Raw genomic sequence first — 20,979 nt, forward strand, 5'->3', positions numbered from 1 at the left:
TGAAACTAATTTTTATCGAGTCAAAGTACATTTTAAGAAGTAAGTAGTAATTTACGTATCAATTGTTCAAAGATTTAGTAATTATAATATTACCAACTAAAAAACTATAAATATTTTTTATTCATTATTGAATTAGATTGTATAAATGTACGTAAGTATGTAAATTATTTAATTGATGACCTATGTTAAGATTTTATCAAAACAACATTAGTTATGATGAAATTTCAGATTCTGTGCAACGCACGGGTGTAACGCATACACAATATAACATTACGACGTATTATTAAATTATTTTACAGTTACAATTTAAATGAGTCATGTATAATCTTTAAGATTTAAAAAAAAAACTTTATCAACATATCTGAACGACAAACGCTGAAAAAAATCTGTTCGTAAAAAGCTTACTTTCGCATACTACCTACTTACTTAACTATACGTTGTAGATTATTAATAATACTTTAAGAAAATTGTAAATAATTATTATTTATTTTACTATAATAGCCGTATTTCTAAAAACACTTTATGGTCGACAATTGAAACTTAGATCATTTACTATTACAGTACCTACTATTGTCATAAAAAATCGCCGAATACCCAGAATTTTTCGAATTTTTTCAAACAAAATTGCCCTATACATATTTAGCGTAAAAAATATAATTAATACAATATCATTATAAGTTTAATTTATTTTATTTATTTATTTATATGTATATATTTAAGTACGAGTGACCTTTATAGCTATGCAACTACGCAAAACATACAATAAATAAAGATATACCTACATATATTTAGCTTGTTAATATAATTTATTATAAATATATAATATTTAATGAATAATTTTTAAATATCAAATTGCTATTAAATAAAGAAAGATCTGTGTTGACGTTAAAATCCATTTATATTGACATCAAATACCTCATATTTTTATTAAGCACATTTAGTTGGAGACAGATTGTGGATAATAAAAAGACTAAATTAATGAATAAAATACCTTAAAATATAATAACGTCACATATTAATGTATGTATGTTTTATACAGATATTTTATGAGACTTCGCTAATTATATCATGTATGTATATACTAAATAAGAACAATTTTACTATTTATACTCGTTGATCTCGAATATCCATTTACTCATTGTTGTTGTTGAATAATTATTTTGTCACATATTTTTTGTTTTTTATTTATTTTGAACAAATAAAACATTTCTTAACGTTTCTCATTTACAAATGAATATATACTCGTATTGTTTAAATAAAAAAAAGGAAAACATTTTTATCCTCTATACACACCCACATTAAAACAAGAAGTGGTGGGAATATCTCCATACGACATTAATTGTGACTAGACAATTTTAACTTAAGTTTTCTTTGCTTTTATTTTTTGTTGGTTCAATGCTTGACACTTTGAATTAATTTTATAATTACAGAACAAGAGAAGATAATTCCTCGAGACAACAACACTAGTACACAGTGTTTTCAAAATAAAAATATATACTATAGACCATTAAAGTAAACATTCGATTTTATTTGGCTCTTACTCTTTTAGAGGCAACTTTTAAAAATAATGATATTATTTTATCAGAAAATGTATTGACGTCGAACAAATTTATATACCTTCATTCAATAATGTTTGTTCTCTTGTATACCTGTTATTCTTTTTAATTCAGATTGTCGTTACAATTTCAGAAACACAAAGGAGTTAGTCATACTAACGTGTTCAAATCCGAATGATTTACGTTACTTTGTGGGAAATTATACTATGACTTTTCGATGCAAAATATTCTATCAGACTCAAAGAGCATTGAGATATAGTTTGTTTAAAAGACATAATCGTGTTATTGTATTCGTGATACGTGTCAGTTCAAAAATATATATATTATATTTGAAACCAATAGTCTGCAAGAGAATCTAAAACCGCATTTAAATTTATTTAAATTTGTATACATGACACGAAAGTTAGGTTGTCAAGAGATGCGTATGTGTCTATCAATTTTTGTATAGGCTTAAATATATATCAACTATTCGATACATACGTAATGGTATGTGATAAAAATACATACTTTTTCAGCCGTCATCGTCACAATAATTATTTTCCATTTTTTTGACAAGTAGGTAAATACCTAGTACCTATATTATATTATTATTATTAACTATATATATATAGTTTATTTTTCAATACCTATGAAAAATGAATTTATATTTCATCCTTTATCTCCTTATTGCTTAGCGTAATATTACATAATTAGTAAAACTATGGAGAACGGTTTATTTATTTGATTATAATGCACACATAGGTACAATAAGTATATAACATTTTTAAATTAAAAAATTAATTAAAATCTAATTAGGTCAAGTGATTATTTTACATTAATCTAGTGAATATTCATTTCATTTCATTTCTTAAGTCATAAGAGTCATTAATATACATAATATTTTTATAATATTATCAAATTAATACTTCATGTAATTCTACACGTAGAAGCGAAGCTATTGGTTTTTAAATTTTATATTAATTAATTCTACTTTATAAAATCTAGAACTTGATTATATTGTCAATAATTCTTTCAAATTTAAATTTTTAGAATATCTGAAGTTATGATGGAAAAATATAGGCAAAAAAATATTAGTTTGAACTTTGAGACGTGAGTTGGACAATAATTGGATTCGAAAAAAGTATTGAATTTTTTCATGCCCTTTTAATTATCATAAATAATTGAAATCCTCGTCGATTATTTTAGATTTGAATTAAATTTCAAACTATACCGTTATTTTTCAGGCTTAAAATTATAATTTTACAACGATATTATACTTGTTTGTATTTGCACTTTGTAATATTGTAATGTTTATAAAAGCTTGAAACTGTAGTACCTACAGGGTTTATTTCGATTGTGTTTTCGATTTTATTATCTATGCACCGCTAAATATATATAACTAACATTTATAGTAACAGTTTAAATTTAAATTTTATTATGTCAACAATCATATATTTTATTTAATGTTTAAGACAGTTTACTTTAAGATATAGGCACCTATATATTTGTATAAGGTAATACTTTTAAAATTAAAACTATAGCTTTGAGTACTTTAAGTTATAATATTTTAAATACTTATATAAGGGTACTTAGATCAATTTCATAAAAATAATTTTTATATTCAATGCATTTTTTTCATTTATAAGATTTTAAAACTATAAGAAATAAAACCGGCTTATACAAACGTAATAGAGGTAAATCTTAGGTCATACTTGTTTTGAAATGTTATAAATTATTAACGTATTTAATAATACGGTTATAATAATAATAATATAACGCTCTTCTCAATTAGGCTGAATCAAAACGATGATCTCTGATATTGGATTGAGCCCTATCTATGTATTAAATTAAAACAAAGTCAATGGTTAAAATTTTTCCATTATGAGCATTAAACATTTTAAGTAATACATTTTTATGCAGAATTTAAACATCTGTTATTTATTATAATTTTTTTTTCACATAATTTTTATTTACTTTAGCAATTTTCAAAATAAAACGATTATGGATATAAAAAAAATACTTTAAACTTGAAGAACCTAATACAGGCTTTATTTACTGGAAATAACCTTTTTTCATAGATATAACATACTTTTATTGAAACTTCGTGTTTTATGATAATATATTAACAGTTTTAAAGCTCACCATTATTTTTCGGTTTTGGTTTATTTTTTCATCACAAAACACGAAACATCAAGTTTTGAAATAATGATTTATCGTTTTCTATAGGTTCAAAATATCTGTGGTATTAATTTTAAAAGTATCTAGAATATAGTACAATTTAGTTTTAATTTTAATCAACTTCTAAAACTATATATTTATGTTTTCCCAATTCCGTTATATAGACATTTTGTTTAAGTATATTAATGTTTACTAGCAAACGGACTAATGTAAATGTTCTTATAGTAGTATTAAGCTGAAAGCTTAATACTTAGGCCTTAGAGAATAAAAACTAATATAATCTTAAGCCCAAACTCAGAGAATGAAAATAATATACTATTCAGTTTTAAAAAAAAAATCTAAATCAAAATAGTTGATTAACTATAGATAACAATATATTATTATTTATTACTAAAATCAATATTATTGTCACATTGCTATTATTATTAGAGATATACAAATAATCAATCTTATCGTAAATATGTAAAATTATAATCTAATTTAAAATCAGCTTTATTGATTCCATTTCTTATTACTCAAGCACAAATTATCATTAATATCTCTTTATTTTTTAATTAAAAAAAATATATATTTATTTACGTAATGCTAATGGTCTAAATATCGAAGCCAAAATTTCTCATAATCAATAAAAAACAAATATAAAATAAATAAATAAGATTAACATCTAATTTAAAAATGTCTATTATAACATGATATTAATATAATAATATATTTTTATTATTTGTGATTGTGTGTTATAAATAAATCTAGCTAGAATAATCAAGGTAGTTAAGGAAATTGTCTTTCCGTTGTAAAGAACATTTTATTTATTTTAAACAATGCATAAATATCTTAACTTATAAAATTTAGATAATTTAATATGATAACAATGCATTACTTATGCATACTTATTATTAAGTTTATATCTATTTATTATATAATATACTCTCAATATATCTCAATTTTGTATGATATACATATACCCAATAAAAATCATGTATCTGTGTTTATTCTATGTTCTTATATTACGTAATGTAGGTACTTCTAACTTCTTAAGTATTTAGTATTTAGTTTCTGAAGTTTTATTTTTTTTTTTGATATTATCACATTTAACGTTTAATATTTAATCATCCAATTTCAAATTTTAAATCTAATATAATAATAAATTAAACGTTATATGACACTTTCGGAATTTGACTTTATTTACACATATAAAAAAATTAAGAAATTGAATAGTAAGTTTTAATCGAATGTCCCTCGCCATGATATACCTCTGTAATGTATGTGTTAAACTTGAACTCAATGATAAATCATTTATTGCAAAAAACTATACTGCGTAGAATTGATGACGTGCAAGTGTCTATTAATATTGAATTTTATAAATTATACCTTAGAAATAATATTATTTTTTTAATAACAACAAAATAACTAAAATCTTTAAAATAAAAATAGTTATTTTTCGTTTTTATTTCCAATTTTATTAAAATCTTAAACGCTTCAAAAAATTATAACTATTCGGTGTTTTTATAGTAGTTATTGATAATTCATTAAGATACATGTATTATTACTTTTTCAAGCTTTTTTACTAAGAAAAAATGTTAACAATATAAATTTAAAAAATCAAAAAAAAGTTGAAAATTTTCGATACGATAATATAAATATCTTTTACAACATTTATATTTTAAAAAAGTATTTTAGTTATTTATTTTTAAACAGCGACAAAAAAATGATCAATTTTTTTTAGATTATATAAGTATATGTATGAGTTACATAAATATTAAAAATTATCCGTAATCAGATGCTTTGTTCAGAATTTAATATTAAATACAAAATAATAAGCTTTATATCTATTGAGCTTGTTAATTTCATAAGAATAGATATAACTACCCAGAACAATTTGCAGTGACTTAAGTCTCACACATAATTTGATCATGATAAATAAATGAACAACAATATGACTGGACTATTCTATATAAAATAATTGTTTTTGAAAATAAATCTAATGGATAGTATTTCTATGAAGACCGTGTTTATCTCTTACGATTCAATATTGTGCCTTTACAATTATTTATGCTTACAATAAAATCTATAGTCAATATTGTTATCCTGTATTTTAGTCAATTATATAAAACCATACTTTAATAATTATGAAGTTATTACTGTTATTACCACCAAAAATATAATTATACGGTATTAATCAATTTGAACTTGTAAAATGTTATGTGGATTCAAATATTGATCGATTACGTTGGCGATTAGTGTTTGATGTAATATAACGTCATGCCACGGTGTTACGCGATAAACGGCTAATCGCATTAGCTGTCGATTAGTATATATAGTTTTGGCATAATAATTAATAACACTAGTGATGATAACAGTTTAAATTCATATCAACAACACGTATAATACACAACACATAACTATCTACTCTGTCGGTCTGCAGAACTCATTCTCAGATTCATTGAGTTTCAATAATATCCTTAATTTTAATCTGAACGCTTCGTTGTGGCATCTGCATCGATCCCGAGAGAGAGTACGTAGTATACATTAAATGGGTGGGTCGGAGTTTTGAATGCACCACAGTACAACTACGGTCGGTCGTAGTCTACCCAGAATTTGACCTACAAATATATATATATATATATATATATATATGTTTACGTATATATAATCATACACTTAAATTATAACATTGGATTTCGTGTAAGAACCCACATTAAAACGAAAATGGGTAGTTGTCCGAGGGGGAACGAGGAAGGAGGAAATCATTTAAAAAATTTATTAAATTGCACCACTACAACTAGTACCTACGCAATTAAGCTACTCGGCGGGATTTATAGCAAAAGGCAGATTTTTATCTAAATAAAAGCGGAACACCGTCATCATCATTACACCAAATTAAATGCTATTCTGCTGAGACTGAAATACGAGTATTTACCGCTTTTCGATAGGTCAATGTTGTGTGATTAAATTGAATCTAGTATTATAAGTTTATAAATTATAATACATCGATAATAATCGTTGACTTTTATTGATTCTATCTCCAATCGCAATAGTTAAAATGTTTTACTTATATACAATGAACAGTGCCTGCTGATCAAGTTTCGACCTTATTTTTGGTCGTCAATGTCAAAATCTGCGCTAATAACAAAAAAAAATATCAAGTACAGTCTCAATATCTGTTTAAAGTTGAGAGACTAATAATAAACTCTACATTAGTACTATAGATAATCAAATGAGGCTATTTATCCTTTTCCATTTATATTTTAACAGTATCCTTACCAATAATATTTCTTCAAAAATAACTAATTGCATTGAATTATAATTAATACATCAAGATTATAGACTATGAATTGTTGAGCAAATAATAATTAAAATATATTACTACGCATATTATTATGCAATTGATAAAAATATTTATTAAAACTTAAAATAGTTTCAGGATAATTACTAATATAGAAATTTCTATATTTGATCAATTTTATCTACAGTATTTTAAATTACATTTTTTGATTTATCGACATGCATACGAAAATTTCAAACTACTTTAATTTTGTATTTGAATAAGCAATAATAACAGAATAGCAACGACATCGTTATACATGCAAATTTATTTAAAAAAATCTATATAATTCAAAAATAAAAATATTAACGTGAATTAAATTTAAATAATTTTATAACTATTTAAATTGGCATATATATGCAATACAGCGAAAGATAAAAATTAATAATGTATTTTTATTTTATTTTACGGTTAAAGTTGTACGCATGATAGCGTCTTTCTTTAATGCTTCCAATTACTATACCAAACACTAAATAAAATATTAAAACTGTATCTATTTTGTGTTGACAAAAACCACGATAGTTTTGAAAAGAGTAAAACAATATGTAATCTTTTTCAGTGTTCTAATTTTGTATCTAAATAATAATAATAAAGTTAAGTATAAATACTAGTATAAACCATTAATAAATTTATTTGAAGACATTCAAAATAAATCTAAAAACTTTGGTTAAAAAATACGGCCAACATATTAAACATAGTCATTTATGAAAAGTTTGTTTATATATTATTAAATATTTAAATCGCACTCTAGCTGTATTATATATTATTTGTTTTGGCGTTTTAAAATAAGTTGTAGTGACATTTGGATAGTATGGTAAAGAATATATTTTTGAGCGCTCTATAATTTTGACATCGGTGGGTTTCACTTGTCATGTTGTCTTTCGACCGAATCAAATAATTGTTAATTTATCATTGGAAGATTTACATAGATCATCTTTGTGACACATTTGGGTGCGCCCGTCAAAAATAATATAGAACGCGCGATGTTTCAAACCACGCGAGAAATGTAAATAAGCTATTGGACTCATCATGATTTCAATCGTGGCTGGCACACACACACAGTCACGCCACTCGTTACATCGAAATATTATATTATTATGTTTCACAATATAGTAAAACAGCGTAATCCCGTGAACGGAAGACCGGCTAAAATTTTAGCAGAGCTTTGTACTTCCACCGCAGACGAATTACTCATGAGACCAGTAAATTTTAATTAAATCACAAAATTAATTTAAACGTGAATTAGAAAAGGGTTTTTTAGGTTTATCTTTGGTACAGCGAGTTGTTTAAAGGACGCAGCTGCGTTTATTTACATTCTTTATTTTTTAATGAAAATCGTAACGGACTTTTAGAATAGATTTACCGACTGTTTTCTTGCTAACACTTTGGGCATGGATTTAGTAAATTAAAAGAAAAGTGGCTGAATAGGTTAAATTCATAAACTCTGTTCGAAAAGAATAACTTGTGTCACGCCGTGTATCAATGTCAGTGCCCAAACTGTGCTTCCTGCTGATGCCAACTTCTAAAAAACATTGAAACGTTTCGATGGTATGACAAAATGTTTTTTTTTAGTTGGGCTCATCTCTGTAATTGATACAACAGCTGGCCTTAAGACACATTTTTAAGTAACCGATTCTATAATTAAATCGAAATAAAGCTGAATAACGGTAATACGGTGCTGTTCATGAAAATTGAAATTTAAGATTAAGTGCCCTCTCTGAAAAAATATACGATTACCAAAAAAAGAGAACAAAACAAATGCTGACAAGTCGGTCAACTTGGTTTAATCAATGCCTAATTTTTTTATTTATACAATTTCAAAACTGTTGTGACATAGGTTAAAAATAATTGGTTTATCTAAAACATTTTTCGTATAGTTTTTTTCTAGTTATCAAACCTTTCTTAAAAAAAGGTTAATAATTGTATTCATATATTTTACCAGATATACTGAAATTAAAATATTGATGTACGACTTCGGTGGTTACTGTTGAACATTATCCACCGTCAGTGCAGTGGAATAAAATGCGCACCAAACTTTATTGATATTTCAATATTTGATATATTATATTTTACTATCAGGATGCTGGACTAATTAACTGCTGCTACCGTTGTGATTTACGCGGTACACCATTAATTATCAAATACCCTCTCCCCCGGGATAACTTTAATTATAGTTTCCTTAACTTCTACGTGAGCTGATTTTGACATCTCGATGTACCCGTAAATACAGACTCGCACTAGCGCCCTGCACACACACACACACACACACATGAAATCCACGATTTAAAAACTATAATATCTCATATTCTGTATCAAACACTTAGAATAAATTTCAAAACGACCACGACGGTTCGGAATATATAATAATATTAATTTGTATAGTTTGCATGTGTAAGAACAGTATTTAATTAACTGATAAAATACATTTCGGTTTTCTGACGATATTTGGCGTATGAAAATTCATATCATTCACCGCGTACTATTTCATCTGAGATTAAAAAACTATTTTTACGATATTTTATTTTTCAGTTCCAACGGCGACAAAGACCACTAGCACAAGTTGGAGGACCGAACACAAAGCTGCTCGCACGCTGGGGATCATCATGGGCGTATTCCTGTTGTGCTGGTTGCCATTTTTTCTTTGGTAAAAATTTTATAATATTATACGCGTTACACAATACACATTATACTATTGCGACACGCTTTTTTTTATTCGCTTTAGCTTTTAGCTAGATATTGAAATAGTATAGGTACACTGTATACTGCCTATATTATACTCTGCGGCAAACGAATAATGTTGTGGATGCGTACTCTGCAATGAAACATTTAAATAAAACGTATTATTCGCGATACAATATTGAGTATGTATGTAATTAATATAGCGTGTATAACTATAAATAACACAATATTATAAATTTGACACTTGAGATGAATAAATCTGGTTATATTTTTGAATCTGTTCGGTCCATCATACGGATGTGTGCCTTATTTCTAAAAAAAAAACACAAGTATGTCGCTGTCTAGTAGGTTTTGAGTGTACTTCGTCATTGAGTAGGTCGCTATAATGGATGTATCAAATATAAACTCATTGAAATCTTATTCTGGCCGAAATGTCCTTTGTTTTTAAGGGTACTTTATAATATTATATTTACATTAATACCCCGATATCCGTAATACAGTAGGTTAAACTAATAAATTAAAAATTTTTAATCACAACAAAACAATTGAAATCATTAGTCTTTTTGTGTAAAATATCTCATTTTCTCAAAATTATAATTTAAAATAGCAATAAAAAAAAAATAGTGCGTTTTTTCATTCATCAAAATTCTTTAATAAAATATATAAATCGAAAAACAACTAAAAGAAGTTCAAAATGTTAAATGCCCAGTTATTGCTTAAATTATTTTGATAATTTTATCACCTATAATAAATGCTATTATAATATTTAATTGAAATTCAATCTCTAACGTTTATAATTATTGAGTTACTACAATGAAAAAAAAAACGGTTTTATCAGAAACCAGAACTGTGTAAATATTCCCGCTTTATTCGTATTTTTTTAGTTTTACCGTATAACCTTTTTATGCTACACCCTCTTAAACCCTTCAAAAAATACTAAATATATCTAATTCCTTACCAGAGACCTCCCTCAAAGTTAAAGACTGAAACATTTAGCATACCTCTAAAAACGTGATGACAGATCGAAAATTAATTTTTTTTTAAACACACTTCATTATAAAACTTATACATTCAGAATCTAAAAAAATATATTTAATATACGATCAATAATCTCGGCCGATTATTAAGCTTTAGATCCTCCTGCAAACTGAATATAGTTCAATAATAAATAAGTACCTATACTGGCATACTGCTTTGCTTTTTGATACGTGCGTACGATTATAATTTAAAATTATCAATTACCTAATTTGTATTATTCATTTTTAAATGTTTAAAACCTACAAAAATTCAATATCTCTGGGTGTTATTCCAATTTAGCTACAGCTACGATAATCTATATATAGCCATTGAGGTACATATAGTAAAAGTGTTTATATATATATATATATATATATATCGTAACGGTTTAATGCGTGGACTTTATCATCATTAATTTTAATGGAGTCACATAATAACACACTACGAATGGTTTCTCTTGGTTCTTTATACCGTACTCTTTTATACCTAAATAGTTTTATTATTATTTTAAAATTGAAAAAAAACCACACAACGCTCCTTTAATATAGTAGTATAGGCGAGTTTTTATAGTAGAACAGTATCTGTGAAGACGACGCGCATGTTATAGGGTTGCCACATTTGAAATTTATGTACAATAATGAAAAATAGTGGCACAATATTTTTTTGTAGTGATATAAATCTTAAAGGTCACGACATTATTAAAATTGGACTCTCAGTGCAGCGCTCACTGCGTACTCTGGGGAGTAAAGTTAACGCTATTGTTCCGTGAATTTCTTCATTGACTATGTTATCGGTTGCCTTACATGCTGATAGCATTATTTATTGCTGACAAACTTAATACCGAACGTCTTTGAACTTTTAAAACTTTATCAGTGACACGTATCGTCGATAAACGCGCACATCAGGACGCTCGCCAATACCGACGACAGTACAAACACGCTTTGGAAAGTGTAAATATACGCATTAGCCGCCTTATCTTGCGTCCATTTGGATACTTGAACGTTCTATAATTTGGGGTCTCTCCAAATCCTGTACGGTTATTAAACATGGCCGAAAACTGCTATAAAAACCCTGTCATCGTTTTTAGTATTACTTGAAATATGCGTGATACCATTCTATTGAAATATTCAAAATAAATCAAAATTTAAAAATGCATTCTGCTCGTAAAATGTTTTCAAACAACAATATGTTTTTCATTATTTAAATTTATTTTGAATCTTGTAGTTCAATTATTTGAGAAAATTGTTCACAGACCACACGCGTTTATACGTTCGATGAGAATAAATGTATGCATCATGTTTTTGTAATCAGTCTTGTAATGATTTATGATTGCTTACGACACTGATTTAATACATATGGGTCGCCAATTTAAGAACTGGAAAATACCCAAGTTATGAAAGTCACAGTCTATAAGACTTTTGTAAAGAATTATACCAAAATAAAATAAATGAATAAAGGATTAACTTCAGGGTAATTGGAATATTTATTAATTTCATGTTGAGAAAGTCAACTGGCGTACAACTTAACAGAAATGAATTTTAACTTTATGTAAAACGGGTCGACAAGAATTTAAATCTACCCGTAGTGTATATAGTGTGTCCCAGAACTCCTGTAACACCCTTAGTATCTCCGTGGAAAATTAATGTATTTAAAATTTCAATTGAATGACATAAGTTTCAAAATTTGTTTTTTGAAAATCTTACTAACAAATAAGCAATTTAATTTTTTTTCCCCAAGATGACCATTATGTTTTCATATTATTTTTAAAATTTTAAAATTAAGTGGAAATCGTTTAAATTAAAACTAATTAAGTTTTGGTTTTTTATAAGAATATTAGTTATTCTTTAAAGTAGATACGTCAGTAAAAATTAATTTATCTTCAATTACTGGATTACTGGATTATGTAGTGTCTAATCACAAAATGATAAATTCTTTTCTTTGTCACCTATACTTGAAACTGTTAAACAAATTGAGTTTTCTATTACTATATTTTATTTCTTATAATATTCTATGGATGAACGATTTGCTTACTTCAGCCTTCATCCATCTATAACGTATGGATAATTTTGGAGATTCAACTACTTTTCTAAAAATGTTTATGGTGTAGTTAACATAGCTATAACACGATTTAGGCGAGACAACATTAGTTGTGCTCTCTGATTTACCTGATCTATTTTCTTCATTTACATAACATAATATTTAAATTAAAGTTTAAAATAAAATTAGAAAACCAATAAAATAACTCAACACTACGCTACAGTTAAATTATACGCTATCCAATATCTATACAATTTGGTCAATTTTCATTAAATTTTAGGATTTTTTTATTTAACTGTTTTAAAAAATATGTTATAAAAATGACTAGGTGTCTTGAATAGACAGTACTTACTTTTGTAGATTAATGTTATTTATTATTTATTTAAATACAATTTTCACTGAAAACGTAAGGCCCTAAGATGGTGGATATCAAACACAACGTGTAACGGGTCAGTCAACAACAATATCAGTATAAATAAAAAATGCACACGGTTCCTTGCCGTCTGTCCACGAGTCCGTGACCGAATTTTAGACGTAATTTAATAAAACTACAAAACAAATAATCACAGTGATACAATAAATTCATACCATTCTTATATCTCTTAGTCCTTATCAACTAAGTTTTACAGTATTTTCCCAGTTAATTCGTGTTCTTTCATATTTCGCAATTCAAAGTAATTAGGGATATCCGTGGAGAATGAGCCTATGAGGTGCATATTAAATCTATCCCTAATTTAAACTCCTCAATATTTTCTCATATTGTTACAACTATTTGGAAATTGTATAGTCTTGTTAAACATTTGTTAATATAATTAATATCACTATTATTATTCTAATCTAATTTTTATATTCAACTGTTTTTCATAGGTCTCTACCCAAAAATCATAAATAAACAAATACGATTACGTGAATGAAGAAGGTAGTACGTAGGTAATTGTGTTGTTGGACAAACGTTTTATTTTTTTCCTAAATGTAAATAATAAGAGATAAACGATTTCATTCTAGTTATTATTATTTGTATTACAATTATATGAGCTTGTGCCGATGAATTGAAATAACAACAATTGGTGTAGTGCATATAATTATGGCCTCTTTTTTTCAGCACGAATGGAAAATAATATCGTTAAGATAAAAAAAAAAGATGAAAATAAGAATACAAAATACACTAAAATAAATCGATGTAAGCGACGATAGACGGGTATCATATTATAGTTATTTTCGCATTTCTGTATAGTGTTTTCAGATGATAATATTAATAACAACAATAATAATAATAATAATAATAATACAAATCCCGCACGTACCTCCTCGCGGCGCTTAGGCAGTGATCCAAGAAACATTCGTTTCTGTGGGAGATTTTCGCATCATCCGATAATAATAATAAGATGAGATGCATTTCAGAAAATTATAATAATAATATCGAGTACGAACACTACGAACAACTGTACAATATCCACTAGAAGCTTTAGTCGGTATTAATTCAATTTATTTATGGATCCGTGGAATTAAGAACTCCGCTGATGCGACGTCGAACGAGAGGCTCACATAAAAATTAACTGGCAAAATTCGTCCGTTTGTTATACATCATCGTTGTTGATGGCTCTTTTGTTTCGGTATTATACAATCACACTCTAATCAGCAATAGAAAATAAAGAACGATAGTTATTTTTATATATTACAATAAAATAGTATTTTGAGTACAATATTGTAATACTTACTTTTTGATTCTGAGCGGAGCGATGAATCTATTGATTTTATCATGATGTGTTTTTTTTTTTTTTTTATGAGTACATGGTAAATGTCGATAAAATTCTTCGAAAATGAGGGTGGTTATAAAATTGAATCTACTTTGTACTTTTAAGAGATAAACTTAAAGATTACCAGTACTTATTTTTATAGTTAGGAAAAACAAACAAGGAAAAACCAGTATTTTTACGCAAATCCAATTTTCGGAAAAATCGATTTGTTTTTTGAAACAAATAACCGTAGTTACTTGATATTTTCATCAAATATTTATATTATCATTTTCTATTCAAAATAAAATTTCAAAATATTTTGACTATATTTAAGCTATTTATTTAAATTTTTGTTTATAAATGTCGATTAAAAACTATTCGCTGAGTAAAAATAGTTGAAATTTTATTACAAAGTTTCTCATAGTTTTTTTAATTCTCAGTTAAAAAATATCAAAAATCTATTATCACAATATTTTTTTATAAGCATTAAAATTTAAAATTTTGATACAGTTCATACCAATTATGCGAAATATTAGTAAATTATTTTTTAATTATAAATTTATAACATTTTTTTTATTATACTTCTAAATTTAAAAAAATGTTATGAAAAGTTCTTTATTAGTTTATCAACCTAAAAAAAAATTCTATTGGAAAGCCAAATTAATTTTTTATGATCATTTCCAGTTCAAACATTTACGAAATTCGATATTCACCCGTTAAATAATTATAATATCTCCTCAAACAATTTTTGATATTTTTTTGTATTTAAAAAAAAAATAACAAGACTTAAAATTTCACCTAATGTTAATATTATTATTTTTATTACATGGTAAAATGTTCAACAATTTTTCACTCTTTTTGAGCTATACAAAAATTAAATTTTTTAAATGTTATTTAAATCGACCAACAATATCGTATTTATATTGTTTTAGGTCATTTTTACAGTTTACGTACTAAATAATTTTTTAGTGTTAAAAAATAAATTACTATATTAAACTTAAATGTTTTTATTCACAATACTTAATGATATATATATTATATATACAAATAATTGTGTAACCTTAATAATAACAAATTATGTACACAATTTACACTTAAAATATATTTACATCAAATGTGAATACTTAACAACCACTCATTTCGTTTCAATACAAATCGAAAACATTAAATTAGGTTTTTGCGTGACAGATTAAATAGTAAAGTTAAGGGTTTGACAGTATTTGAACCTTTCAATATCTTTTATTCAATTCAGTAGTATGAAAAATTGTATAAGTCATTAAGTTTATGACGTTCTTAATATATTATAACTTCTATGCGTTATGATAAAAAAAATATAGTAGTTCCTTAAATACACAAATTTATTGATAAACTGTTAATTTTATTAAATATTATAAATAACATAACTAGGCAAGTATTTAAAATAATTATTATTTTTAATCAGTAATAATTTTAATGGTTAACTATTTTATGACATTTGTAGTCAATTTAAAATAATTTGGTATACTTCCAATAGAAATTTTATCAGCTTATAAAAAATAAAAATTTAGACTAAAAAGCATAAAAGTAATCTCTGTGATTCGTTACCATATTACCATATTCAACATCGATCAAATCAAAACGATCACATGAATTTTCTTTACCATAAGTTTGATAATACCAACACAAAATTGTTTTTTTTTCGAACACGAATTTTCTATGTAGTAAGTAAGTACATTAGACAGAGAAACAACCGTCATGTGAATGAGACGTTCAAGTGAATTTCTAAGTACGTAAAAAAACAAGTTATAAGTGTTATGGCAATATGGGCACGAAACCCCTATAGTTTTGTCATAAACAAACATCAATAATAAGGGCAATATTCTGGTACAAGGCCTAGGGGCATCACATCTCTTGATCTAGCACTAGTATTATATATAAGTTAATATAAATGTATAATATTAATTCCCAGCTAAATTGTCATTTTACGACTTTTCGACTGCTGCTATGGTTACATTAGACAGAATGCGTCCGAATCATTAAATCAACTGAACTCGTAGAAAATGTTTATCTACGCGAATTGCTCGTTTAAAATGGCTTTTCGCCAGTTTCGCAAGCGTTTAATATATCAGAATGCGTTTTGCTAAATTCGTATTGTCATTATACGTCTTACTGGAGACGATTTTTTATTATTATTATTATCATCACGCGAAACGCCCAGCTAAAGATAATCGAATCATAACGATGTAAATATAATCACCATTAGAATTATTTATTTTTCTTCTATTAAATCGGATAGTTTTCTCTCAAATATGTGTATATGTGTATTATAATAATAATATGAATATTACACTGCAAAACTGGTACGTAGTTCACGGCGTAAATAAATAGAATATTTTTCAAATGTAAAATATATATATGCTATGGATTTTTATTTTTTGTTGTATATTTGTTTTTAAAAATCGGAGATGCCAACAACATTTGGTTACCAACAGTTATGCAGACATTTTTTTTTTTTTTGAAAAGCACGTACACATCATATTATACTTTTTACCAGCGGAAATGAAACATATTATCCTAAACGAATATTGCTATAGGTGGTATAAAACATTTTTATTTTAATTATTTCAATTAAAATGTAATTTATAAAACATAAAAATATTATAATATGTTTTAATCACACAAAACAAAAGGATAACATTACCAAATAAACCCAAAATATACTTTCTTAGCATTAGGTATGAAATTGTCAAAGAATCCACGTTCATATTTTAAGAGTAAGTTGACCCTACAATCATGCCCCACGCTTTTATTATTTCTTACCGTTTTTTCCCATGCTGCATAAAATATTATTAAATGCATTATATGCCAATAAGGTTATAAAGATTACAATCACACATTCACATAATATTGAGAATCGAAAACGATATCTTTTACCTATCTAAACAAATATAGTAACAATCATTAGGTATTTAGAGGGAAAATGTTTAGTTTTTATCTGTTCTAATAATTACACACGTTCACAGCGTACCTGTTATATTATATTACTTTAGACAAATAAATATGCCGATATTGATAATCGAATATCGACTGTTGAAAAGCCAAAAAAAAAAAATACAATAATACATATTGTATTGTTTCAAACATGGTGGAAACCAATTATAAATATAAAGGAGGGGCTAAAATTTAGGTATTTCAAAATACCTTCCAAAAATGCTTTCTTTTTATTCTGGGCGGATTTAAGAATCTTTTGTTTTTACGTAATGATATGATTTTATGTCTGTAATCACGTTTTGGAGTAGAGGATTTTTTCTAATCATCAACATTGAGTATATTTTTTGGATGAATTGTTACGAATACTGCTCGAGTTAATGGTTAATTTTAATTCTTGAAAAACAAAATATTCTGTGGGCTGTGAGATAATCGCAGTTTTTGCGCGGCAGATCGTGAGGATTAAACCACCCGGTCGCACCAACCTTTTTAATAATATAATATATTTACAATGACAGTAGAATTTAAATGTTTACCATGTGTATAAAATCCCCACTCTGCAGTGAATAAATCCAAAACGTACCCCCGCTAACGCGTTGTAGTATATACATTTATATTATATGAATGTATATAAAACTATTGGTTGTGTATAATATTTATATACACAAAGTGATTCGCCAAGCATCCTCACCCCCATTTTTTCATTTATAATAAATTTATTCAAATTCTGATTTTTGAAATATTTAAATATAGTTCAAGACCACATTTTAAAATTCTTGAGATTTTCTGTACTACTTAAGAAGTATCATACGGTGATAAAAACTTCTATTTTTGAAATGAGAACACCTTCTTTTTAATATAAATTATTTAGTAGATTCATTTTTAAAATTTATATGTACCTAATTCAAAATTCTAACGAGTAATTTCTCATAAATTAACTGTAAATTATTTTTATTAAGAATAATACTCATTAAAAATAATTTTATCAAATCATTAAATATATGTAAAATTGAATTGGATCTAGTTTTTTTCACATACTTAATACATTTTTACAAGTTATAAACTTTAATACAGATTAATATTTATTAATAAAATTTTAAAATAAATAAATCAAAACTGCTCGTTTAAATCTTAGTTTTGATACGCCAACATTTACAAAAAAATTATCAACTAAATAATTTAAAATATAAAAGGGGGTTCTCAACTGAAAAACAAGAGTTTGTATCTCCCACAAAATACTTCCTTTACAGTATGAAAAAGTATTATAAATTTAAAAATATTGTCTATAAGTGTGTATAAAAATTCCAAAAATCAGATTTTGAATAATTACATTATTGAAGGAAAGAGGAGTGAGCATGTAAAGTGAATCATCATGTATATATATTTTGTAATATAGCCATCGAGAAAACCAAAACGATATACGTACATCATCGTGCTCTTATTCGAGACTGTTGGCCAAAAAACCTTTATAATACGTATTATTTTTATTCAACGCATTTCGTTACGGAAACACAATAATAATATATGTACAGAATATATTATTATTATATTACATTCACAAAAGTTTTAAGAGGATATAATAAAATACGTATGTATATATATATATATATGTATATGTATAATGTATATAATATTATACTCAAGTCGAAAATTGTTAAAGTTCTGTCCCGTTTTTGCGGCCGTTGCCCAAATGTCACACGCCGGAGCTAAACACTCCGGTAGAATGTCGACGCCGCTCCCAGGTCCGCTGAGATTCGGTGCACATAAACACCTCGAGACAGGGAAAGGTTCAGTGTACTACAGCTGAAGTTGGCGGTGAATGGTGAGCAGTGATGGGCCGGCGGTTACGCCTCGCGTAAGGAATTTGAAAGCTTACGCCCGCCGCACCACAATGCCACTTCACTCCGGTCTGCACGACGGTCGGCAAAAGCCTATAATAATTTAATTAATAATTATTATTATTATTGTGATAGTGAGTAAATAATAAACACACGCAGCAAACGATGAATGTACCTATAAATACACCTACATTTTTTTTTCTTCATTTTTTTATTTTATCTATAATTTAACACAATCGATGGCCAATCGATTTTAATATCTAAAATATCAACTAAAATAAATTGTTCTACTATTGTAGAATAACCTAGTTTAAAGTTACAAAAATAAATATTATATAAGTAAATCATAGAGACAATACAGGGAGATTCGGCGGGTATACTTTCACCCCCATTTTTTAATAATGAATACACTTAAAATCTGATTTTTTAAATTTCGAAGTTTACTTATATACATATGGACCATATTTTCTAATGCATAAGTATTTAAATTATCTTATACTATCTTTTTAATGCGTATTTTATATTTTAATCAATTTTTAATTTCAAAGACTATCGCCTTTTTTATGTAAATTGTGAAACATCAAACAGTTGACTTTTGTAAAAATGTTGTAGGTATAAGTATCTAATCCGAAATTAAAACATGTAGTTTTGAGTACTTTAACTTGTTGTATTAAGAATAAATAATTTAAAAGATATGGGGCAATGATGATTTGAAAATAAAAATAATTAATATTAATCTATCAACATTTTATAATTTGTAAAAATGGTCTTAATACAATAAATACATTTTTTTTTTAATTTGTATTAAAAAAATATAAAATCTATGTCCTAGGGCACAATAATAATATGTAATACAAGAAAAATTGGTAGGGAAGAAGCCATACAGCGATAGCACTACTTTTTATTGATAAATCAATATCTATATACTATATATATGTTTTCTCTTTCTACTGTTGTTGTTGGTTATTATCACTAATCATTAAAAAGATCTCTACACCAATTTCTTTTCTAACGTCAAGTTGGATTTTCAGGGATTGTGCAAGTAGCTAAATCAAATATCAAAAGGTTGGAATGGGAGGAAAGTCTGTTAAAAAAAATTGTTTATAATAAGTATAGTTTCTTCGTGAATAGTTTTAATTTTTAGATCTTAGTGTAAAGCGAAATTGGAAATATAAGGAGATGCATTAGTAATTTAGCGTAGAATTTTGTTTTGAAATATTTGAATTTTCATAAAATTAGATATTTTGTTATTACCTCAGAGTTGAAGGCTTTATATGTTCACATTATCATTACTGCTTAATGATGAATATGTAAATGAGGAGTTTGGTGTTTATTAGATATTAATGTTTTAAACAACCGGAGACATGCGTTTAAGACGATTTTTTTCCTTTTTGTGGTGTCCAAGTGAGACGCCGGTCAAGGGGTAGAATGAATACTAAATTTAATATTACATATAATAATCTCTTATTTTACTAAAATTTAGTTTAAAAACTATTATCCTTAAATATAAATTTTAATAACTCAAAAATTACTCGTACAAATTTTGATTTAAATACATAAGCATTTTTAAAAACACTTATTTGCTTGGTATTTTACAATAAAAAGGTTGATTTTATTTGAAAAAAAAATTGTAGCACCACAAGAAATTCTTTATAATAGTATTAACGGAC

The 20,979-nt window shown here is 26.2% G+C and overlaps 2 protein-coding genes across 2 annotated transcripts in view; both read left to right on the plus strand.

Moving 5' to 3' along the window:
• Positions 1–20,979, plus strand: part of LOC132923007 (CXXC motif containing zinc binding protein) — a 433,444-nt gene that overhangs the window by 397,515 nt on the left and 14,950 nt on the right. The window lies entirely within an intron of this gene.
• The window catches only part of LOC132921365 (octopamine receptor beta-3R-like), a 168,144-nt gene that overhangs the window by 145,894 nt on the left and 1,271 nt on the right, over positions 1–20,979 (plus strand). Inside the window, exon 4 of the mRNA XM_060984354.1 lies at positions 9,565–9,679. Coding sequence (XP_060840337.1) covers positions 9,565–9,679 — 115 coding nt within the window. The remainder of the gene's footprint in view (positions 1–9,564; positions 9,680–20,979) is intronic.

The sequence above is a fragment of the Rhopalosiphum padi genome, chromosome 2, assembly GCF_020882245.1.
Source record: "Rhopalosiphum padi isolate XX-2018 chromosome 2, ASM2088224v1, whole genome shotgun sequence".
In the NCBI taxonomy this organism is placed as follows: domain Eukaryota; kingdom Metazoa; phylum Arthropoda; class Insecta; order Hemiptera; family Aphididae; genus Rhopalosiphum; species Rhopalosiphum padi.